Here is a 25,670-nt window from a genome sequence, read left to right as displayed (position 1 = left end):
AATGGAGATTTTTCAATTCTGTTTTGAATTTCTAAAAGCCAAAAAATATATCTTTAACATATTTGCCGGTTTTTTACATACTAATAAAATTGAGGTTTAAAATCAATGCAGAAAATGAGTAAGTTTTTTCAAAAAACAATGACGTCATTTTTGATGACGTCAGCAGTTTTTGAAATTTTTTTAAAGATTTTTTAAAATTTATTATTCATACCTAAAACCTGTCAAAATTTGAAGTCAGTTGGATGGCTAGATCAAAAGTTATGCTAAATTTAAGATTTTGGGATTTTACAGGGTTTTAGCTGGATTTTATGATATGCCTGCACAAAAAAGTCATAAAACCTGATCTGGTCGGTGTAAAATTGTAAAATTTGGTATACATGCTGCTAATAAGATTATATTAAAAGTCAAAAACTTTCAGAGTGTTAAAAAATTTTTTCAGCGAGCTATTAGCAAAAGAGTGCCAGCCTGGTGGAAAACACCCCCCCTGATAAAAATAGGGTTAAAGTTTGTTAGAGCTGGTTTCCATTCTAAAAATCCAGGTATTTGAGGCAACTTTTCAAGAAAAACATCCAAACTCAGGCGACTGCGAACTAGAAATTGCATATTTACCCCTTGATTTGCCACCTGTATCCCTGATGACGGACAATAAAAGCCAAATTGCTTTCCTCTATTGCCTACCAAAAATATCCATGTTTCCAGTAGTTAGAAATCAAACTTTGTACACCTTAATATTGTTCTAATGGTCAAATAGGTCCAAAAATCTATAAAAATCGATAAAATTTGTCTAAAATCGGCAACTTTACCACCTGGTTTCTCCAACTGCACTCTGTATGTGAAAGTTTCAAGTCAGCATTGTAATTTTCTAGTGTATATTACACAAAGATCAAGTTAAAACTATTTTTAAAGAAATTTTAGGCAAGATCAGCAGTGAAAATTGCTCAAATTATGTAAAAATTCAATAAAATGGGCATTTTTATCCCCTGAAGCATCGTAAATGATACTAAATACAGTTGACAAGAAATTTTTCTAATGTATCGCATCACATTTTATCAAAACGCAAAGTTTGTGCCTCATTAAAAGTTGTTTTGGTAGGTCCCAGTTCAATGATGATCACCAATCTCGAAACTTTTGGCAAAGTTTCAAAGCAATTGGTCAATTTATTCATGAGATATAGCATACATGGAAAGATATTTTCCTTAACAAATCCTTACAAAGGATAAAAAGTACCCCCTAAACTCGGGCCCAGTATGAAAAATTAACCAGGAATTAGAGTTGGGGACTGACCATTTCTTAAACTAGGATAGTTAAGAGGACTCCAAAAATATATAGTTTATCCTGTAGAATCTTGGGTTGAGCAAAATACCATTTTTCAGGTTTGGCTCTCGGACTATAACAAATAACCCCATTTTCTTTATCTACCTTTCAAGCTGAATCTGTTTGTAGTCTCAGATATTTGTTTTCCAGAGTTCGAAAAAACCGTTAGTAAAGGGGGTTGATAAGTTCTATCGATTAACTAAAAATCGACTCAAAAACTGCAGGAGATTCAAAGAGCAAATTTTTTTGTCAACTCTACACCCTATTACAGGCATAATATCAAAAATTTGCCCTGATCTAAGGGGTGCCCTACAAAGTAACACAATTCACTACCTCAGTCGCTGGTCTATAAGTCAGAACAATGGTGAAAATCAAATATTTGCATCTCTGTCTAGTATATTAGGTAACTTTAATTGACCTCATTCTTCAAATTCGAAAAAAGTACAGCTCAAATTAGATTTATTGTAGATATCTATTCACAATGGTGCTCAAGCAAAAAATATTTGTTTTTTATATTTACAAGAGAAACTAAAAATAAAATAATATTTCAATAAAAACTTTTATCTCGCATATTGATAAAACTATCCAAGATCTTTTTTCCATAATAAAAACAAAAACCTCCCTGAAAAAATTTGTATATCATTATCATTATCACCAAGCTGCCCAAGCAGGCCCAAGAAAAGTTGTGATGACAGGAAACATTTTTTTCCAAGGGAGGTGAGGCTACAGTTTCAGCAATACTACGATGCCATTGCCAACAAAATTAAATTAGAATTTTAACAAAACTAAACAGTATTTAAAAGTTTGATTAGTTTGAAAATCTTCAGAAACAATTACAAATATAAGGATATTATAAAATAAATTTCCCAAACTATGTCAATCAGCTATTGAATCAAAGCATAATTCTTCTTTGTCACTAAAATTTGATTGTTGAATGCAACCTAATTTGAATACTGTCAAACTAACTTTCATTACAAAACATCTTTCAACAGTCAACAGAATGTCACCTGTGAATGGGAGTAGTGGTGAATGGTACATTGCTGGTTTTTAGAACGGTGACAGTCTAACTTTCATACCGTGAAGTCAGGTAACTTGCATCAGTGGAGGCTAACATGCATAGCCCTCAGATGAGACCAATCAAAGCAGCAAAATTTCTAAATAAATGAACTACGCAGCTCAGGTCGCAGCTCTACTCCACCATTTTTATTTTTATTTAACTTTGTATTTTAAGGACCAGCCAGGTCATTCATTCGAGGGCTATGCATGTTAGCCTTCACTGATGCAAGTTACCTGCCTTCACAGTATTTTGTTGCAAACACCAAACAAGATTTTCTATTTCTTTGTCTGACATAAAACACAATCTATTAACATAGAAAGGAATCTGACAGCAAAATTGCAATTTAATCTATCAACCTTTTGACATCAGTAATTGTCTGTTAATAAATTTTGCCCTTTACTTCCTTCCATATGGAGCCTAGGACTTTTCATTTTCAAATTTTTAGTGGTATTTCCCATTTAAGGTTCAGCTACTCTCCTTTTTCTTTATTTTAGAGAACTTTCTTTGGAAGATAAGTATGTTATTGTGCTATTCTTTGTGTTTGGTTCCAATCTTTCAAAAGGCAAGGTCAAGTTCTGATAAACTTGGATTATGAGTTTTTGATATACTACTTAGCAGTTATATCTTGGGGTTCTGTCTGTTGGTTGCGCTTCTAAAAGTGAATACATACAGTGTCCCCAGCCGTGTCAACATCCACTAGAATTGTTTTCCTATTAATTTATCTTTTTTAGTAGAACCTCACCTCAGAGTGTCTTGCTTGATGACACAATATCATGTGCAATTCAGGTAAAAATGAAACCACATGAAACCAAACCTGGCCATGGGGAATACTATCATTCCATTCGAAAATCCAAACAGTTGACACAAAAAACTGCATCTTCAAAATGACCATATTTCATCTCACAACAACTGGGGCAAAAGATAAATTGACAATTTGTGCAGATATTGCTGCATGTATTGTGGCAAATGTTTTTATTACAGTAAGAGCAAGTGTTCAGATTGTCTATCATCACCTTGTTGGTGTCAGAATTGTTGTTTCTTGAAACCATATCGTTATGTTTACAAAAGTAACACCCAGACTTCTCCTTGAGAACTTTGAATACAGGGCCAATGTTAATCTTACCCCTGTGAGATTCTGTTTTCTTTTGTTCTTGCATTTGTTGTGATTTTAATTCTTCACGTCTTGCTTGTCTGGCTCCATCAAGAAGCATTTTAGTGGTTTTGTGATGAACTTCCTTGACATATTCCTCCTTACCAACATGACGCATATCGATATGAGCTTTTACTAAAGGTTCACTACCATTAAATGGACACAATCGCTTGGGCATGATACGCAGATTGAGTAAAAAATATCACGATTTATCACCAAAAGTTGACCAAAATTTCGCGCGCGAAACGTGAGCTAGAATGTGGAAGTTCGAAGTGTTGTTTTTATTTTGAAAAGTCCACACCAAGTAGTCAGTGGACCACAATTTTCTAGATCTTTTAATTGTAAGCAACATCAGAAGGAAAACTGACATGCGAAAAATTGAGTGTGATTGTTAACTGAAAGAGGAAATTACTTCAAAGTATAGCTTTCAGTTTTCAAGCAAATGCGATAAAAGAGTAAAGTGTTTTCTTCAAGCAGAAAAACAAAAGTCGATTATGGTTTTGAAAACAAATCCCTTTAAATTTTAAAGCCATACTTTCAAAGTATTTCACTGAAGAATTCGATGAAGATGGACGTTTTTTTCTGAAGAAACAAAGTTTTTATCGCACGATGGACGCTAAAGGTTTTTTCTTTTTTTTCTTTTTCTATTTTTACTGAACTATTTATAATTAATGGAGAAATTTTTGAATTTCTCCTTTCTCTAATCATATCATATTCTACCATAGACTCCTTTTTTTATTTGGTATATAATCATTGGCTAGTTCAAATGCAGGTTTCACAGTCCACTACAACAGAAGAGGTCACAGACACATGTCAACAGGTCACGGTATTTGACACAGGTCATCTTTAATTACTGTAAACTACAAAGGAAAATGTACTATGAAAAACACACCTTTAAACAGCCTCCTGGACATAACCTGAGATTAGATCGTGATTGTTTTCTGCTGACCACGCTGAATAGGACCCTGCCGACGCACCGGACTGTCAGGTGTATTTGTCCGGTGGCAAAAAGTATCCTTTCGCTACACCAGACGCAATAAGTCCGGTGTCAGTCCGGTGTTGCATACAGGTAATTTTGGACACCGGACATTTATGAAACAAAAAATTAAGAAACACCGGATGCACCGGACTGGTCATGTCCAGTGTTTAGATTGTCCGGTGAAAAAAAATATCCTTCTCCAACACCGGACATCCGACTGACGGAGAGTAATGTATGTGGATTAATTTGTTATTCAATAGGCCGTTGCATTCTCCAAAACAACTATTTAGTTATCGACTTTCCAGTGCACAACAAGATTCTTGTTGTAGAATTTTCCTTGGGAGGACTATTTTCAAGCACCTTTTAGAGGTTTACCATGCGCATTAGAAAATCATGAACAGTTGTTATCAGGTTACCTGGACAAGAAAATAGCTGTTTCATAAGTGCTTTATCATATCCCATTACATCTCCTGCATCACCTTGGGTATGATAACCGGACTTGATGAAAATAGCATCAAAAGGATTATATTTTATAGATATTTGTTTGTTTGACCTGTGTCCATGACCTTTGGCCTGCGTCTCGAACTAGCCAGTATAACATTTGACTGCATAAATATAACAGTAAAGCATACTAGATTATTGCTTCTAATCCAGCTGATTGAAGGTTCTGGAAGGTTGGGTAATTTTCCAAAATTTGAATACAAAAGCCAAATGGACCTCCTTTAATACAACCCACAAAATGGCCTTACTATAGTCCTTGGTTTAGGGCCGAGTTTGGCCCAAAATAGCAAAACATTCTTTTTGCCTAAAAACATTGATGTTCAGGCCAATTTTGGACCATCATAATAGGTGCATCATAAGAAGACAATCAAAGTCCACACTGTAACAGGCTGCTATTCAGCAATGAGGAACAATCAAAAGTGGTTCATGTCACTTAAAATAATAGGACTTGCCTTAACTCACCTGAGGTATCTATATTAGATCATAGTATTCTAAGAGTCGCAGTATGCTAAGTGGTGATGTGGTAGTATGTTAAGAGCATTACAATTTTCTCAGTGACAAATATCTTTACAGTGTTTGATTTAGATGTCTTTTTTATTTAGATGACATCCAGTCAATTATGTGCAGTAGATTCTTTTAAGAAATGATTTTACTTCAGTTTGTGTTATCATCAACATACATTAGCATATGTTTTTAGCAAAGAAATTAACCCAGGTGGGAATATCGTTCACACTCCAAGGTATTGAATGATTTACTCACTTCTCATGTGTCATACCCTCCAACAAGTTCCCTAAAATATAGTTCTAAAGATCTTTCTCTTTCTTCAAACAGCGACAAATATTCTTGAAGGAGAGGCCTCAGAATCTGATGATGAAGAAATTTCTCACAACACCTTTGTCAACAAACCTATTCCAAAAACCTTTAACGAGTTTTCTAAGGTAAATACTAAAGTACCATGAAAATGATATTTCTTTGAAATTTGTAACTCTTTGCCTTGCTCAAATAACTTTGTCAATTAGTTTCCTGCAATAACAAGATGGTCAATATTTCCACATTAACAACCATAGCCATCGAATGAGGGGCCAAGCAGTGGTGTTGTTGTTTCTGGTGAAGCATCAGAGAGTGATGACGAAGATGACTCAACTGTAAACATGATGTTGACAAGAAATTTCCCAACACTTGTCTCACAGCAGGGCCTGAAAGAATTCGAAATACAAGATGAGGAAGGCTCTGTTACTATTCAAGAACAGAAACAAACTTTTGAATCGTAAGTGAGACACGGCTTCAAAACTTCAATTGATATATTTCAAACGTTTAATGATCAAAACTTAACAATTCTAATATATTGTTTGGAATTTTCTTGTATACACCCCTGTCTCACAGCCTCACTAGAACTTTTTTTTTTGGGGGGGGGGGGCGTACGGGATATCGGTACATCGGTATTGGCCTTTTTTTAGATCGGTAAATCGGTATTACAGGAAAAAAATGATCGGTACTCGGTATTTCAAAATCATCTCGGTATCGGTAAAAGACCCATTTTTATGTCGGTATTTCGGTATTTTTGGTCAACCATCGGTATCAAAGATCATGAGCCATTGCGCCCCAAGACCAAATTTTGCAATTTTTTTCGCTCGCTTCGCTCGCAATAAAGTTCTTTCACAATCTACCAATACGCCAATACACTCTTCTCGAGATGCATAAATAAGCATTGCAGGCCTCGCTTTCAAATATTGTTGCCTAAGTAGTCATTTGACATGTAAATGTGCGTGCTTTTGTTTTAAAACTGATAACTTCCTTTTGGGAATGCATTTACATCTACGTAAATTGAATGTTGAATAATTATTCTTCTTGCAAACGAGGCCAGCAATGCTTTCTCGAGAAGAGTGTATTTGGCGAACACAAAATTTGAAAGAAAAAATTTAATTTTTTTTGCTCGCTTAGCTCGCACTGGCTTCTTCGATATCTTCTTGATAATTGGTCAAATTCATGGCTTTCTTAGAGTTTATGTTATTTGGTTGACTTTCAAAAATTTTCTATTTGGCCAAAGCCTCCTTTACTATTCGAATATATGAACGATATGTTCTGAGCGCTGATCTACTAAATAATCCCTCCCTCATACGTAAATTAGTACAAATTAAGGAACACTCAGGGGCACCGATTTGAAAAATCATTGCTGCAATTTTGATAAGGCTAGAGGCTCAGCCAGGGGTCTGCTTGACACGTGAATGACCATTTTTCTGCCTTGAATACAGTTGACGCTCTCTAAATTGACGTTCTACTCTTTGATAAGCTCCCATTTTCGATCCATTGGCGTTTTGACAGGGGGCCACGCCTCCCCAAGTTGAGCTTTTTTGAACGCCAAAATCTTGAAATTACCCTAAACTGTAATTGATCGCCCCCCCCCCCACCAAAAAAAAAAATAATTGACCAAAAAGGTCAAAGTTTTCCCAACAGAATGTGAAGGGGTTTGTAGTTTTTGTGACCTTTTTCTGGCTACCTTTGACCTTTTTAAGGCCTCCTTTAAGCTGTTTGATATTTCTTAGACCAAAATTTTCGCCTGCGGCGCCAAGATTACAAAGCAAACTCTCTGCGGCATGAAATTTTATGCTTTCTACACATTTGGTGACCTTATTCTCGCTAACTTTGAGCTTGCTTAGAGCAAAAATTTACTCTGAAAAAACTTTCTCTGAAAGTTTCCCCTAAAAAAGGTCAAAATTTTTCCAATCTCGCCCCCCCCCCGAAACGAAAACTCGTGGCTACGCCTCTGCTAGGCTTTACTCAATCCATCTCGATGAACAATGTCGCAAATTTTTCTTGATCGCTTCGCTCGCATTTTCGGGCGCCAGAATAAGCCTACAAGCCAAAATTTTACTTACAGTTTTACACGCTACAGTTTGGTAATTGTTATAGAGAATTTTGGATGATGAAAAACGCGACCTTTATCGTCCACACATACCAAGCACCCATTTTTGCCTAAGTACTCCCTCCGGGGGACGAGTACCTAAAAAATGGGGAAAAATTGATCGGTATCGGTATTTGAACGAAACAATTATCGGTATATCGGTAATTGAGAGAAAAAGTGATCGGTATATCGGTATTACGAAGTCCCGTACCCCCCCCCCCCCACTTTTTTCCTCAATGGACATAAAAATTCCTCTTGAAATCCGGATGGGGATAGAAATTCTATTGTTCCAAGGTTAAAAAATCCAGTGGAGATGGTTTTGGAGTATTGAGATGAAATCAAAGTCATTTTCCCAGTGGTGCTGAAATTCCAGGGTATGAAATTTTTGCCAAATTGTCCATTGGGGCTTGGGTCCCAGTGGGTCTGTGACACAGGGGTGTTTGTATATACGACTTCTAAAAATCTTGTCTGTAATTTAATCTCACAAATCTTCTCCGTCATTTCTTTAAATTTTTAGGCCATTTCACAGAGGAATTTGTAAGTATTGTCTTTTTGTTTCGTTTTTTTTTTCTCATGTCTTTTCCGTGCCGATACTCACAGCGATCCGCCAATGCAATACAGTGGATGTTGACCTTTAAAAACAACTTAATAAGCTTTAGAATATTTTTAAAATATTTTAAAATATCTTTCCAACTATACCAAACCTTTTATTATATATACCACAAATACTTGAAAGTTATGGTAAAAAAACACTGCACACCTTTTTGCTCGGGAGGGGGCACTTAGACAAATTTTATAAAAAGAACGATGTCGATAGCTGAATGCTATGGGTGACTTTAACTTCATTAAAAAGAAGTATGGTATGGTTATAACTCTGGGTCAAAAATAGATTTTAAGATTGCAATTCTATCAAAATGAAATCCAGTAAGTTTTATTCCACTCTGGCTGAAAAGAACTTCTGACAAAAAATGGAAAAATTTTTCTTATGTTTTTGCTGAAGGTGAACCTTATGTTTTTATAAAATATGTTTGTTGTTTCAGGGGAGAGGAATTTCGCCCTTCGACTTGGCATCGTGCGCCATAATGTGGAGGAATACCAGAGTATTTTTAGTAAACTCAAAAATGTCATTCCCCATGCAAACCGCGCTCAACAACATTCGCAGGTAAGTAAGTTAGAGATTAATCGCTGTTGTCTCAAAACAATCACATAGTCATTATTTTCATGTTCTTAGCTTAATATAATGGGGTAAAATTCTGAGAAGATTCATTTTTGCAATTTTCTCCGATTTTGGCTTTCTTCACAAAATCCGAATTCAAATGGAATTTTGAAAAACACTTTCACGTCTTGCAGCCTCATTTTGTTTAGGTAAATTCATTTTTGAGCCTCAAATATGCTTACTCTCAGGTACCTAATAACCGTCCCCCCGCTAATTAATTTTTCGAAAATTTTCCACCCAAGACATTGTTGCTCCAACCCCTCCCCCTCCCCGCTTATTAATTTTTGGGAAAATGTTTTTGAAAGTTCCCTCTTTCGTCCTAGTTCTGCTGTATTAGCCTCCTTTTCAAAAATTTTTCACCCAGGACATTTTTATTCCAACCCCCCTGCTATTAGGCACCCGAGAGTACGCAACGACGTAATTATTACATGTCAACATAAAGTTTCTTCTGGAAAAAAAAATTATACTGAAATGCAAATTTTTAACGAATTCAGGAGACGCTGAAAGCTTATCGAACGATGGGAGAGAATAGCAAACAAATAAACGATCAATTGGAAATGTTGTTACGTCAGACAGATATACCTCGGTTGAAAACTTCCTTCTCGTGATATACAGTGTATATGAGCCCCGTTTTCTTCTGTTTTTTGAGAGGATTTCTTGTAGAGAATTTTGTAAATTTTTCTTATTTTTTGTAATTTATAATCTTGAATTTAATTGAGAAATAGATGAAGATTAAAGATAAAAGATACTCTCATTGGAATCTATTTTTTCTGAATACTCTTTGAAATCAGCTGACATCGAATGCCTTTACAGTGTATCCCAAAATAAAAGGACAAATTATTTTATCAAAAGTCAAATCCTTATGATTAATGCAAAATTTTGTAGCTTGTTTACAATATAATTTGCAGCGGAGATAAAAAATGATGTAACTTCGAATTTGATAGCGGTTTTGTGCTCGTCAGAAAGACTATCCGAAGTGGAATATTATCAAAAAAGAAAAGTTTAAAAAGGAAAAACGAAGATTAAAATTTATTGTTCTAAGATCAAATAATCACTCGTGTGAAAATGATAATTATAGCACAATTATTGAAAAAGTTGATTTTCTTCTTCTTCATTTTCAATTTCATATTCCGATCTTTTTTGAGTTTTTCGTTATGATAATATTCCACTCCTGTTTGTCTTTTCAACGAGCACAAAACCGCTATCAAATTCGAATTCTATCCAAAGTTACAGCCTTTTTTGTCTCCACTGCAAATTATATTGAGACAGACTAGTATATCCATATCCAAAACATTCAATCATCTTGGGAATTATCTATTGATTGAACAGAAAATTTTAATACTATTTCAATTATTCTAATCCCAGTTAAAATGATTAAAATTCATTTGATTAAATGAGTTTTGAAGATTTCACTTTATATAAAAAATGTTCCGCTTTTTTTGGGACACACTGTAAAAAACTAATTTTCTTTAGAGATTTCCAAAAGAGAAAACACAGATTGAAAAGGAAGATGAAATCATCGAGATAAAGAAAAAAATGTCGCCTTCACCAAAAGCTTTAATGTATCGTGTGTCAATTTCCAAAAGATTGGCCATTAAAAAGGGTCAAGGAAGAATTAATTTCAGGTATTATCTTTAACTTAACTTTAATAGAAAAATATGGGAACTATTTACATTTTACCATGCACTCTTTTTTTATCAGCATACGGGAAAATCGGATTGAGGCTCAATCAATATGCTTAGCAAAATCTCATTTCTCAGATTTTCTTTGGGCTCATGAAAATTTCAAATTTTTAAGTCGGAAAATTGATTCGGCTCAAAGAATGAAAGTTTTCTTTGTAATAGCTTTAAAAGTAACTCTAAGAAGGTCAGCGTTTTAGAAAAGCTTTACGATTTTTTTTGCATTTCAGCTTAGAGGTATGCTTAGCATTATGCTTATTTTTAACCGAATTTGAGCCTAAGTATGCTTATAAACGTTATGCTTATAAAAAAGAGTAACATTTTTCAAACGGTTCATGAGAAACAAGTTTTATTAATAAGGGTGGACACTGAGTGTCACCCTCCGAAAATATGAGTAGAACTTTCAGCGTGCAGTTTTTGAAGGTTTGGTGCTCTTCCTTCGTGAAGAAGTAACGCTCTTTGAAGATGATTTGTTCAATGTTTTATTATTCGTGATCTTCGGTAGCTTAAGCTCTTCCTTATCGCGCTCTTTCAGCGCGGCAGCTCTCGTTGGCCGCGCGTATGATGGAATGGAGCGCGTTGAGCGTGGTGAAATGGAGCGAGGATCGGCATTAATCGGTAATATTTTCTTTCGTTTCTCAAGATTTGTCATACTCAATTGTTCAGTATGCAAAGTAGCACGGCGCTGCAAAAGTCTACTGTTTTCTTGGACCATCTTTTGACGTTCACTTTTCTTCATAGTTAGTTGGAGTTGATTGAAGAGAGTTCGTTTCAAGGCTATACTGACGTCTTGCTTGTTCCCTTTCTTTCCTCTGTTGACTTTCTTCACATCTAGAAAAATTAATTGAGTTTATTCTTTATGCAATGACAAGCTTTTATTTGGATTATTTTCCTTAAGACCCTTAAGGGAACTAATTTTGGCGAATGCCAAGGTAAATTGGGTCTTTGCCTTCAATTGGGGAAATCATTTTAACGATCTCTTTTTCATTGTTGCCTTAAAAGACTTTTACTGTCACAATTTGGAATTAAAAGAGATTCCTATTGTTTAAGGAGACCCTGAGCGAGACATCCTAGTCTGATTGGCAAACCTCAGAAACCTCTTCCCATACGGAAATTTTTTTTCGCTGGAGGGTTAGCAGAAGACTAGAGACGTAATAGGCTGCATGTATCCCCTCTGATATGATTAGTGGATACGTATCGTGTTTAAAATTCCTATCCGAGATTAAGTTAAATTTAATGAAACTTGAAGATCTCTTCTATAAAACTTACTAAACAAGCTAATCAAGTTTCTAAAACTCTAAAACACAAAGACGGGGGTAACTATCGGAAGTTAATTTTATCCACGATACGCATCCCCTATAAACATATCAAATGGGATGCGCGCAACCTAGAGACGTCAAGGATTGGCAAGAGAAGACAGGAAATGCACATTCCAAGAAGTTCCAGCCTTACCTTCTGACGCTTTTTTCCATTTGATGAGACCATTTTCCGGCGGTTGCCATCCAAGCTTAGGTGGTGGCGGGAGAGTTGTGTCTTTCTTCCGTAAAAATTCTTTATACAAGCGCTCTTTCGGAGGTCCTTCATTTTTTGATTTGTACATGTCATAATGTTTCTTTTTGATTTTCTCAAGTTCTTCGTCTGAATCAACAGAATCGGGCGTCATAGGGCGATTCTTTTGACGTTTCCAAGGTGTTGAGGGCGGAGAAATGGAAGGTGTTTTAGAATCTTTCTCGGGTTCTCCCTCAGAGAAGTTTTCATCTTTCACATCATCCATTAAGTTTAGAAGTTCTATTTCCTCCTCTTCATCTTCGTACATACCGTTGATTTCTACTGCGCCATATTTATCTAAAATAATGTTGAAATCCTTTTCCTCGAATTGGTTTGACGGTAAGTTGACGTCACTCAAAAGTTGCGGACGTCCCTCTTGCTCTATCTTTTCTCGGAGCTTCCGTAGCTCACGGTTTTGACGAACGTAAAAATTCCAAGCAGAATTTTCGAGGTCTTTTTCGAATTTTTCATTCGATTTATTAATGTTTTGTTCCTCATTGTGGAATTTGATTTTAGTGTTTTTAGGTTTTACTTTTTGACCGCGTTGAGAGATGTTTTTCTTTTCATCTTCGTCGCTCTCGATGTTGGGCGAAGGAGCACGTTCTTCAAGTTGTGAATAAATCGAGCTCCTTTCGCTATACATACTTTGTGCACTCTCGGGCCGTTGTGCTGATCGAGTTGATTTGGCAGAATTCAGACGACCCGCGGAATAATGTGCTAACATTGTATGATCTAATGGAACAACATCACGTGTTGAAACTTGACTGTCCGCCGTTCCTGGTCTTTTCAAATGAAATCTCCGTGGACGTTCTCTTTGTTTTGAAGAGGGCGCTTTGGAGGGTGGCGTCGGTGTTCGAATGGCGGTAGTAGGGCGCTGTTGACCACCTCTGAAAAGCCAATCATTCAGAAACTGATCACGATCTATATTGGGTATCAAATGAATCAAGTCTTTAATCGAGTTTTTATTTTCGATTTCATGACCTTCTAAAGGCTCGTCTATTGTCGCTAAGGATGAGATTCCCGTATCTCGACGATCGACGATGGGCTGGTGAGCGATGACGCATGATTTCCGTTGTCGATCCATACCGGATTCTTCTTTCACGTTTTCTTCGCTTGATTCGACCGCGCTATCTTCGTCGTCCGTTGGAGGGGCTCGTTTGAAGCCTTGTTTAACCGGAACAATCAAAATATCTGCTTCAGGGTTCACAAGTGCATCTTGAAAAACGTCCTCTAGATTTGGCATGCGTTTATCTTCAAGCATTACGTCATCGGTTTCGCTTTCGTTTTTCTCTTCATCTTCGCTAGCAGCGTACATCGCATTATAATCATTTTCAGGCGGTTTTTCTTGTTGTTGTTGTTCTCTTTCTCTTAACTGTTGTTCATACATTGCATTCCAACGTTCATTCTCGAGGCGCAATTGCGTTAAAATCTCACGATCTGTTTCCTTCCAAATGTTCAAAACATGAGAACGTCGACGTTGTCTGTCTAATACTTTGTCCATTTTATCAAGATGTGTTGGTTTTGTTATCACTCCCTCAATCTCACCTTCCGATAGGGCGTCGGAGGGAAGATCGATCAAATCTCTTTCCTTCAGATCTTCGTCGGAATCTTGCTTCACTACACCGAACGTTGGTCGGCCGTTATCTTCTGCTATTTTATTTACTGCTTCTTCTTTTACAGAATTTTCGTCTTCCTCTATTTGACTCAAATGTTTTGTTTCTCGTCTTTGTCGGCGTTTGGCTGAGCGAGAACGTGGTGTGTTTTCTACACTCTCTACTTTTCGACGTGCCTTTAAATTTTTATCAAGAGCTCTACGCGTTCGATGCAACTTCTGCTTGATCTTTGTTTCACCTTTATCAAAATCATAATCATCAAAACGATATTCTGAAAATAATCTCTGTAATTTACGATGAATCGTCACTCGCTTTTTACCGAGAGAATCAAGCGAGCTAGCTAAAGCATCCCGAACGACTAAAGAAGCCACACGGTCTTCATTCTCCACTTCCATGCTGACTTTAGAAATGGCACTGGTGACTAACTTCTCTGAGACAGTGTTTAATTGTTGTTCGATCATGTTTTTACGCGTCGTGTAAACACAGTCTTCCCATTTATCCAATAAAACTTCGAGGGCGTAACGAACGGCGTTCCGTTGTTGTTGTTCTTCGATCTCTCCGACGACATCATCGGCAAGTTGTAAAACTAACAACTGGCAATTATGATTGGCTTCCTTTCGCAATTTGATCTGCTCTATATCATCTATCGCGTTGAAGGTTTGGTTCAGTACTTTATCCAGTGCTAGTTTGACAGTGCGCTCTTTGACGGTGCGTGAACGCGCTTGTACTTTGTACGAAGGAATCGAAGCGCTAGGATACTCAACTTCAGGTAACTTTTTCAAATCAGCGTACCAATTATGACATCGTTCGTAGGTCGAGTCAAGAAATCCGCGACGTTTCAATTTTTTGACTTTTTCTTTTTGTTTCTTTTTGACAGGTTTGACGCTCTCTTCCACGATAGGGTTTTCCGGCGACTCGTCTTGACTGTTAAACTGAGGTATATGAAAATCATAAACACTCAAGTCAATAAAATGTTCTTTCTTTCGATGATTTCTGGAAGCGCTCTTCGTCGATACTTTTCCCTTTTTTGTTTTCTTTCTTTCAATTCGTTCAACTGTATTTTCGAGTGCAAGTTTGGTGGGACGTTTAGAGATTTTCCGACGACGTGGAGTCTCTTCATTTGGATTCTGATAATTCTTCGAAGCTTTGATAACAGAGAAGGACTTATGTTCTTCGAGCGTGTACGCGTGCACATCAAACTCTCCTCGCGCATGCTCGTCACCGCTCTCATCTTCTGATGATGCAGCTGATGTTTTGATGCGCGCTTTGAACTTGTCGAGCTGAAAAAAGAGTAAAGAGGGAGAAATCATATTTAGATCGCTAAGATCGTTTTACTCAGCACATTTGTTTCTTTTCAGAGATATAAAATACTTTACGGTTACGTTTATTCACCGTGTAAGGAGAGCACTGTACAGATTGTAAGCAATACGACATCGGGAAAACCAAACAAGAGGAAGCTCCTGGATATTAAAAGTAGCCATTTATCTCCTATCCAAAACGTGTGACATGAGTGGTTCCCACACAAACGCCTGTTTGAAAATAAAATCTATCGCCTTGTTTCGAAAGATATACCACATGAAAACAAATAAAGCGCAAGGACAATACGTCATCCCAGGAGTGGTGCAAATCTTAAGGCTTCCCTTTTCCTTGCTTAAAAAAGGTTGAAGATTCCTCACTAGTATTCAGATTTAAACTCAATGCTTAAAAATTCATTATTTAGGCAATCAAAGTATGGGCTAGTAAAAATGGGAAATATATATGAAAATTTTTGGTTGTCTAATACACGAGTCGATAGTTTGACGAGGAACTTATTCCAAACAAAAATATGGACAAGAATTTCAAAAGAGAACTTACAAATCCTCCGTCATACTCTTCAATATATTCGATGTTGGTATGAAGCTCCGTGTATCCGTAAGGATCTGGTGTTTTCGGAATTTCCTCCTCCTCCTCCTCAACTTCTTCTTCTTCTTCTACTTCATCTTCTTGCTCCTCTTCTTCAGCCTCACTTTCAAGTTGAGGAGCCTCGTTTTCAGACGGTTGAGTAATGGTTTCCCATTCAGTGGTATCATCTTCATTTTCTTTTTCCACTTTTCGATATTTTCGTTGGCGGATCTCCTCTGCATCTTCCTCTTCGCCTTCAAGAAAGAAAAGAAGACTATGGTTTAACATCTAAAGGATAAACCTTTCAGACAATGAGGTTTGAAATGATTTCACTAAAAAACGAAACAATTCGTAAAGTTTCTAATGTAATGCAATGGTTTTCTTTTTGAAGTTTCAAGAAAAATAAGTATTTTTTGATAATTTTAGCTGATCAAGACCGAAGTGTGAAATGAGTATCCAATCCAAAGTAGAAAATCACGAACCTTCATTTTCATCTTCATCTTCGCCACTTTCGCCTTCCGCCCCTTCACCACTGCCCTCTTCATCATCACCCACCCTTGTTTCTTCTTCCTCATCTTCTTCAGGTTCGACGTCAGGATCGGTAGCGATGGAGAAATCCGATTCTTCCTCCGTCTCCTCCTCTTCTTCTTCGTAATTCACTTCAAATAAAAATTAATCATACAGGGTGTCCCGTCAAAAAGTCCTGTTTCAGAACGCCACTTCAAGCAGAAAATATTTAGTGTGTGTATAATGTCAAAAATTAGTATTACGTGTTTTGAAATATAATGTGCTCAGTAATGTCTTTTTCTTTGTTTGGAAGACTTTTTTTAAAAGAGACGCTCATAAAATGTGTTATTACACAATTGATATTTTAATCATGTTTATAAGTTTATTGCTTCACTGTAACCATTGTTAATTACTGTTTTTCGTTAAAAAGAGAAACTAGACATACACTCACAAATATTTTCTACTTTTAGTCGTGTTCTGACACAGGACTTTTTAACGGGATACCCTGTATTTGTAGCAGTCATTTTTTTGATGTGATGCTTATGTTCATAAATAGAGTGCTTAACCGACCGAAAATCAGAAGCCGTGATATAATGATATGAAATAACTGAAAAATTTCGCTGCACCTTCTATCATTTTACATGTAGGTAAAGATGTAGCCTCAAGAAATTCATTGTTACACAGTGGATTTATCTATAGTCGATCAACTTTCCGAACTGGGAAAAGGGTTGGGTGAACTTATTCTGACAGAACTAGGATGTTGCTTACCTTCCTTGCCACTCCTCGCATCATCTTCATTATCTGAATTCAAAGGGATCGGTGTATCAGCCTCCACTAACGGTGTCGGCCCATCATCAGTCTCATCCCCTACAAGAATGAAGAGAAAGTATCAGAGGTGTGAGAAGCATCGAAACATAGGAAATATTCTAAAACGTGAAACTGTTCTTGGTATCGAGGGGCTGAGGACGAAGATACGAGATCGTGAAATCTAGAGATTTAATGAATAATATGGTATTGTTGAAGGCTTTTTTATATCGCTGTGCAAAGCCAACTGTAATCGACTCGGTGGAAAGTCTGCGCTTTCAAGAGCTAAAATTAGATAAAAAACACGCTGAAAAGACTATGGAATAACTCGAATAAAGGCAAAGCTTTAAGACAGAATCTCTACAATATTGGGAAAGCTTTAAGACAGAATCTAAAGACTAGCAAAAGAAACAGAATCGAAACAAATCACAAGAACATGAAAGCTTTAAGACGACAATATTGGGAAAGGACAATATGGGAAATCTCCACAATATTGGGAAAGCTTAAAGACAGAATCTCCACAATATTGGCAAAGCTTTAAGACAGAATCTCCACAATATTGGGAAAGCTTTTAAGACAGAATCTCCACAATATTGGGAAAGCTTTAAGACAGAATCTCCACAATATTGGGAAAGCTTTAAGACAGAATCTCCACAATATTGGAAAAACTTTAAGACAAAATCTCCACAATATTGGGAAAGCTTTAAAGACAGAATCTCCACAATACTGGGAAAGGATGAATGATACATACCAGAAGATTCCAAAGGATTACCGACATCCTCGTCCTCATCAGATCTTCTTCTATTCGTCTCTTCATCATCACCGTTCAATATTTCATCCATATCATCCTCATCATAATCATCATCACTCTCCTCAGTCTCCTCCGCAGAGTTGGCTTGATCCGCCCAAATCTCCTTTAAGTCCGCATCTTCGAGAAACACCGCCTGCAAGAAAAATTAGGTAGTTAATCATCAATGTATAACCCGAAAAAGTCTTGAGGTTGACAGGAACAAGACTTTTTTCTCTGGAAATCCTAAAGGTTCTTTTTCATAAGCTAAACATGATTTTGCTTGAGTTTACTTTTTGCTTTGAAAAAAACGTTGTTAAGTCAGAGCCCTCTCAACTGCAGCACCCACTGACCAAGTCGTAGAGAAGGGCTTTCTCAATAGGTTGTCCTTAACACCTACACTACCAACTACGAGCAAACTTAAAATAGCAGAGCGTACTTCAAACGTTTTCATCAAAGTTTTGTATATAAAACTCAGGCCAAACGTGGTTCCGAAAATCAAACTTTCGAAGAGGTCCAACCGGGTCGATTCTTCGATATCAAAAAAAAGGACCCAACAGTGAACACATAAAATAATGAACAGAATGACAAACCCTGATATCAATTTTTGGTTCAGGTACTTCAGCAATTCGTTTCCATTCTTCATAAGGGTCGTGTGAAGAATCACGAAATTTCCCATTCTTCGGATCGACATCATCTTCATCTGTTTCTGTGACGTCATCATCTCCTGTTTCTTCCTCCTATGATGGAAGAAGAAAGTGACGTCACTTAACTAACCGACTGGTTTAAAGTTCATTTTGGGTCAAGGTCAATGCAGTTTTTGTATGAGGTCAATATATAATATGTGCGAGTAAATTAAGAAAAAAATGGAAAGAATACATGGTATTGTTCACCTTACTTACAATCAAACAACGTATTTCAGAAAATATTTTTCCAAAAAAAAAGAACTTCAAAGTTTCTTTAGTGTAAAAATCCAGCCTTCCAGCGTATTTGAAAATATGTTTCAAAATATTTTCGAAAAATTCTGAACGTATTCTTTACGAGGTTAAATATCACATTCTGTTTGTTTTCAAAGCCATTTCAATCTGTGACAAAAATAAGTAATTCTTAAACGGTTCTGAAAGGTATTCTATTTGTACAAAAAGCCTACAAGAGAAACAAAGATTAAAACCAGCATCGAGCTTATTGCTATAAAAGGGGCTGGGTTCAAATTGTCAAAATCTCATATTGATTACGATGACGATTACATGATATTTATAAATCGGTTTATTCCAATGAACTACATTTTCGAAACATTAGAATGTGTTCGAATTTAAGCCTGACCGAAGTGTGAAAAAGCAAGCTTACTTCATCTTCAGTTGGGAGGCCATCTGAACTTTCGACGGTTTGATCAGAGGGCAAATTATCATAAACATCATTCAAACCGTCCTCTTCAACACTGTCGTAAGATATGAAATCATTTTCTCCTTCTTCTGATCCTGCTGCTGCCATGACAACAACGTTTCGCTACTTAACGCATTCAGCTTAGACCTTTTTGAAACATCGCCTTCGATTGCTTCTTGGTTTGAGTGAGGTTTGTAGTTTAATTTCTAAAATAACAAGAAACGATTTCGAAATATGTAAAGTTTGTAAAGTTCGTTCTTCTAATGAAAATGTATCAGAATAAAAAATTCGTTCCGTCAAATTATTGGAGAAAACAACACCAATTCAGGTAGCACTGTTTTCCTCTAAACTTTCCTTAAAGTCTGCTGCTCACAAAAGGGAGTATTGCTTATTATAACATTAGACGCTTGCCAAAATATATCATTTAAGGGCCGTCCACATAGTACGTACGCATTAAAATGTCAAAAATCGAGTACACTGTACGCAAGCGTACGCAAATGGCTATACCCCATGGTAAGTACGTACTTTTTCACGAGCTTTTTCATTCAGCCCTCCCCTCGGTTGAAGAAAGTTTCAAATTCAAATCGTTTGGTTCGGACCTTTATTTCATACATGAAACTCAATGTTCATCAAGAAACTTTTTATTTCCCTTGATGCATATAAGAAGCGTAAAACTCGACAAAAAACAAACAAAAAGGGCTATGGAAAAGTTTTCTCTGTGTACATACATTTTCCTTTGACCCCTCCCCTGTACGCAAGCGTACGCTTTTGAGAAGACCCCCTCTCCCCCTTAGTGCGTACGTACTATGTGGACGTCCCCTTAGGACTTCAATATTAAAGTCTGTCTTAAAAGTATGTGGCCACTTTACTCTTTTAACGATTTAATATATCATGTTAAAAATCTATATAATCTAAACACAGATTGAAGTTTTCATCATTCACATACTTTTGAAGCAGATTTTAACTTAATTTTTTCACAAACATAAGCAAAACACCAAAGACCTTACTCATATATCTCACACTTTGCAAACTACCTCCACTCCACAAAATCTTAAAATATCGCAAACTTTTTGAACGCTATTGAATTCTTTTTCAATATGGCTAAAACGAACTTCACAAACAAAACAAACTTCAATTAACAGCAAATGAAATCCGCTTAAAAACTATAAACAACATCAATCAAGAGACAACCCGTATCTCTCGTCACAAGAGAAACTACGAAATTTCAATTTTACACCAAGACAAACACCATCTCTACCAAAACAAACAAAAACCTTGTTTTATTCCCAATTTTCACATCTGTAAAAACCATGAAGAAAAAACTAACATTTTATTATCACCAAGATAAACAAGAATTCGTTACTAATCAATCCCTTCAAAATCATTCTCAAAAAAATTTCTACAAATTGAATTCCCTCAATAATGAAGCAGACATTCAAAGGTTACAAATGATCTCAATTCAATGTTTTTTAATTTCAATCGAGTGGAAATGAATTATGTATGAAAATCGACCTTTGTGAACTTTAATAGGGGGTTGTTGACAAAAATATGACAAAATAACGACAAGAACTCTAAAAACAGTCGAGGACTCCCTCCAGTTATTTTCACTTCTTGCCATTCAAAGATGGTCAACAATTCGCTAAAAGCGTGCGATCCCATTAAACTGCATCACGATATAGATTTTTTGTTGGGCTAATTGCCCAAACCAGTACAAACCAGTCAAAATCAGACTAAGGCCTTTGTTTATACCTGATATGATTTCTTTCGCAAGGGCTTGTGCTTACTACTGTAGTGGATATATTGAAACTTTCAGCTTAGAGCATGCAAACCATAGGGACTTTGTTGGGCTGGGATATAAAATGACACACATCAGAACTAGAAACTAGCAAAAACCTAATCGAAACTTGGTAAACGGTAATTTGTTAAAATAGTTCAGAAAAATACGAATATTCGAATACATAGAATTATTGTTCATAAAAAGTGATTGCATCGAAGAGTAAAGACTCCAGAAGGTAGCTCATTCGAGTAAAAAACCTGTTTTTTTTTATGCTTTTTCACTTCAACGGATCATCCTTCGAGAGAATATAACTTTTAACGCGATCATTTTATGTGAAATCATTTTTACCAAAGGGAAAAGGTGTTCTTATTCAACTTCTCAACGAACGGTACGGAATTTGTTAGGATTGAGGTTTTTGTTCGAAAAGGAAAACAAGAATTACAGCACACTTTAAACAAATGAACTTCAGGTATGACGATTTATGCAACTAAACATTTAAAGAAAAAGAGAGAACTGTTACAAATTGATTACAAAGTAATCTCATAAATATTTATGCATTATTAAAATCATCAACATTAGGTTCCCTAGGATGTAACGATTGATTTTATTTTCAAACGATTCAAGCGAAGTACTGTAAGAATTCCTAGAGAGGAATGACGATCCAATCGACATATTGAAAAAAAAGTTTGCGGTCAACCAGAAAAATACATTTTCTTAACAATAATTTCATTAAATATTGAAATATGTTGAATCGATTTTAAATATAACTTTTGGTTCCTATTCAAGTATTTGTTATTACGCAAGGCGGTAACTTTTTTTATCGAAACAAATATATTTTTAGATATTTTCATGAGCCATTTGATCTCGTGAAATATCTTAAGGTCTTCAATATAATTAGGGCGGGAGATCCAAGGGAAGGCGGATACATGAATAAATTATGTCACTAAGCTGGGAATCCGCTGAATCTCTCAAGTTCAAAGAATGGTAAAGCGCAAATTCCTCTAATTAGGCGAAAATAAAAAACTGTAGTATATCCGGAAACCGGCCGGTTGAAAAAACAAATTTTGACCTGGCCGCAGATTATGGGTTCATCTATATGGTTCATCATAAAGATAATCAAGTTAACCGTTCAAGCTGCCAAACGTTGTTTGGTTAGATATTCCCGCTTGTAAATCAAGTTTTGTTCGTTAGTAGTTACTACATTAGTATTCAGGGCTTACTTCGTACTGTTTGTACATAAAAGTTATAATTAAAGTTCAATTTCAATGATCTTAAGTTATTGAAAATAGCAAAAAAAAATTTCCGGCCGCGGCCACATGAGAGCTCTTTTCCTTCACCAGCATTCCGGAAACACTACATTTTTTAATTTTCGCATTACTTTAATTTTGTGAGTCAGTTTTGTGATTAATTTTTGCGAAAACGTCAATACGTAATTCATAAATCTACAATATGAAAAGAAAATGTGTGTTTACACGCTATCTAGAATTAGAAAGTCGATAATATTTAGGGGCACTGGGCACTGGTAAAGGTTCCTTATCCCCAGGCCTGTTTATCAGAGGATAACGTTCTTGGCTTGGTCTTGAGTCTACTTCGTACACTTTCCGACAGCACATACACGCGCACATTATAGTCAGCACGATGACGATGACGATGAAGATTGCGAATAGCCATTCACCGTGTATGAGGCATTGTTTATACATTGGTAGCATCGAGAAACATTCGAACTCAAACTCCACACTACCATGTCCTTTTAAATAAGTTTGAAAATTGATCGAGTCGAAAGTGAAGAAGTTGCCGGTCCAACAATATCCATCGCCTGCATCTAGTTCTGACCGGACACCGTTAATCCAAACGAATACGCGACCGTGCGGACACCACGCGCCCGCGTGATCTATACACGTTTGACATGTAGTGAAACAACTTGCGTATGGCATGTATGGAGCTTCACAAAAATCTTTCAATGCTCCTGAAACCGTTGTGTTAATGGCCACTGGATTCCCGCAAGGTTCACCCGTATCCGGGTCCGTTAAATTACTCGGAGCAAAGCCTACCCGGTGTTTTTCACGATCAAAGATGACAACATTTCCCTCAAGAGTCACCTCCCCGAGAACTGTTCCGTATTGTTTTGCACCAATACTTAAACAATGGAACTGGTCTTGTTTACGAACATAATGTTTTCCAAGGATGGTGAGGGCGAATGATCCACCCTTCATATTCTTCAAATAAATCGTAATATAAGGCCATTTATAAGGGTCTGTATGAACACAATAATTATTCCAGAACCTCTCATCGACACGAGGCCCGTGCTTCCGTAGCATGGCGATCACCGCGATATAGATTTCTGGTTCCAGTAAAATATCGGTTGTCCCGCTGTCGATAATAGCGGGTGGGTAACTATACGGTGACAGCCCTAGGCTGTGCCCGGCGACATCGATCCCGGTCATTCGAGCGGTATACCAAGCACGGTGTATGATTCGGGTCCATTGTATGGGTGAGATGTATTCATTCTCAAGCGGATAGTCCAACCAGAAGCGACCGTTACCATTACAAAAAGACAACGTAAAAACGTCTTCCGCTTTTTTCTCGTCCACCAATTGGTCGAAAATGGGTTCCACGTGACTTGTTGATAACGTTTTATACGCCAATCCCAAGATACCTTCATTCACCGAATTCTTCAAAAAAAACTCCTTTTCTTGCTTAATGACGGCAAAATCCGCCACAATCTGCGGCCCTTCGTTCGGGAAAGCTACAACGTCTCGATAAACTTCACCCGACCAAGACCCTTTTCCATATTCCACTTCAACCGGGTGGCCAATGTAAACAGAAGTAGTAGATTTTTTAGGATCGTAAAAAGTATCAATTTGACATTTGACGCCATCTTTGTCTTGACATTCAGGCCCAGCGATCGCCATGTTAGCAGAACCCGTATCGATCAAAAATTCTAAGTTTTGTTTCGGTGTTCCAAGGTCTAACTGCATGACGTAAGCGTACGATGTGCTACGTAAGGAATACGATTTCTCCGTTTCTTTACGTATATTTTCACGTATTGTACTGTTGTCTATTTTGTTCCATTGGTTATTTGTAATTGTATGATGTTCTTTTGTTTTGCGTTTCAAATGAAATGATTTCCCAGGATGCAATGTCTTCAATTTTCTCAACACAGCTCGACTTGCAGAAAGTGTGTGATGAGATGATGAAACTTGCAAACAGCTACAAACCTCAAACAAAACAAAAATCATGAAAATCTGTAGCAAATCCATTGTGGTATCTGAAATGACCAAGAAATCTCCAATATCTATGTCACATGCAATTTTTAGCCATCGGATCCATATCGATGTAAAGGCGTATGGTGACCGAATATACAAGCCTTTGCTGTGGCCAAATCGGTATTAAAACATACAGTTTGTGAAAGTTATAATTATTTCATGCTGAATGTGCGTTTTGATGCAGAGAAGCAACACTTTGTCTGCACCATCTGTTCATTCAAATTCTTCAAATCAACGATTCAAGATGAACTTCTTCCAGCGCCTTTCTAACAACACTGATTCTTCCTATACATCTTCTTTTTCGATTTTTTCTTCTTCTTTCTGACTTTTTATTCAGTAATCACAAGTTTGATATGATAAATTCGTTTAACGATAGCATGTTAAAAATCAAACACAAAAAGATTTGCCTAGCAACAGAGAGGCAGCAAAGGAATGCTACTCAAATAAGTTTTCGTTTTAGAGGTAATATCTTTTACTGAAAAAAATTGTGAAATTGTAGAAATTAACATCGAAACGGTGATTTAAAGGACGTCTGAATGCAACAAATTCTGAAAGTCTTAACATTTTAATTTCAACCAAGTCCATTCAGATTTAAAAAGAACCTTATAAATGTTGGCTTTCTCTATGGCCATTTGATTCCTGAGTTACAGAAGAAACGAAACCTGGGTTAATTACAACCCAAGAAAAGAGAACAAAAAAGGAGCCAGAAATAATTTCACTTACTTTTAGCATCTGCAATGTAAAGAGCTGATTCCTCTTCACCTGTCGATAAACATGTATGTCTTTATTCAAGGTAATGTCCTTAAAAACGATGAACTAATCTTTTAAAATTGAACACAGTCTCCTCTCTCCACCCGGGGGAGGGGGGGGTACTTAGGCAAATGGAGGGTACGGTATGTGCGCCCTTAAGGGTACCTTTTTTGGACTTCCAAAGTCCCGCTAAGGGTCGGAAAAATCAGAAAATCTAATTTCAGTCCCACTAAGGGTCGGAAGAATAGGAAAATTTCAACTTTTTACCCCCTGAAAGATCGAAATTGGGTCAAAATTGGTCAAATTTGTCCCGCTAAGGGTCGTAAGATTCCAAAAATTTTCCTTTGTTTTCTCTTTTTTAGTCCCGGTACGGGTCCAAAGTTGGAAAGTCGGGCGACACCTCCGGTCAGCTCGCAACCCTAGTACCCCCCCCCGGTTTCCACCTTCTCTCATTACTCCCATTGCCAAGAGCTTCGGATAATTGGAGATTTTAAAGTACGATAAAATTCCCAAATTGAAGAAGGGAAGTCTAACCGATAGAAGTTCTTTCCTGTTT

General features: G+C 36.7%; 3 protein-coding genes across 3 annotated transcripts; 1 reads left to right on the top strand and 2 right to left on the bottom strand.

Moving 5' to 3' along the window:
* Nucleotides 1-4,036: 4,036 nt before the first annotated feature.
* On the top strand, nucleotides 4,037-9,867 carry LOC136801307 (uncharacterized). Its single transcript, XM_067057945.1, has 6 exons — nucleotides 4,037-4,143; nucleotides 5,833-5,939; nucleotides 6,069-6,268; nucleotides 8,421-8,440; nucleotides 8,944-9,065; nucleotides 9,614-9,867. The coding sequence occupies exons 1-6, from the start codon at nucleotides 4,131-4,133 to the stop codon at nucleotides 9,725-9,727; spliced, it is 576 nt and encodes a 191-aa protein (XP_066914046.1). The 5' UTR covers nucleotides 4,037-4,130; the 3' UTR covers nucleotides 9,728-9,867.
* Nucleotides 9,868-11,134: 1,267 nt separating this feature from the next.
* Nucleotides 11,135-19,529, bottom strand: LOC136801306 (trichohyalin-like). Its single transcript, XM_067057944.1, has 8 exons — nucleotides 19,286-19,529; nucleotides 18,532-18,678; nucleotides 17,903-18,095; nucleotides 17,116-17,214; nucleotides 16,323-16,499; nucleotides 15,814-16,094; nucleotides 12,251-15,239; nucleotides 11,135-11,629 (listed from the first exon to the last, which is right to left on the bottom strand). The coding sequence occupies exons 1-8, from the start codon at nucleotides 19,427-19,429 to the stop codon at nucleotides 11,202-11,204; spliced, it is 4,458 nt and encodes a 1,485-aa protein (XP_066914045.1). The 5' UTR covers nucleotides 19,430-19,529; the 3' UTR covers nucleotides 11,135-11,201.
* A 2,975-nt stretch (nucleotides 19,530-22,504) lies between these two features.
* On the bottom strand, nucleotides 22,505-24,771 carry LOC136801305 (beta-secretase-like). Its single transcript, XM_067057942.1, has one exon. The coding sequence runs from the start codon at nucleotides 24,356-24,358 to the stop codon at nucleotides 22,574-22,576; it is 1,785 nt and encodes a 594-aa protein (XP_066914043.1). The 5' UTR covers nucleotides 24,359-24,771; the 3' UTR covers nucleotides 22,505-22,573.
* Nucleotides 24,772-25,670: the final 899 nt, after the last annotated feature.

Source organism: Clytia hemisphaerica, unplaced genomic scaffold (assembly GCF_902728285.1).
Source record: "Clytia hemisphaerica strain Z4C2 unplaced genomic scaffold, Clytia hemisphaerica genome assembly, whole genome shotgun sequence".
NCBI classification, from domain to species: Eukaryota; Metazoa; Cnidaria; class Hydrozoa; order Leptothecata; family Clytiidae; genus Clytia; species Clytia hemisphaerica.
This window is presented reverse-complemented; position numbering and strand designations above follow the sequence as displayed.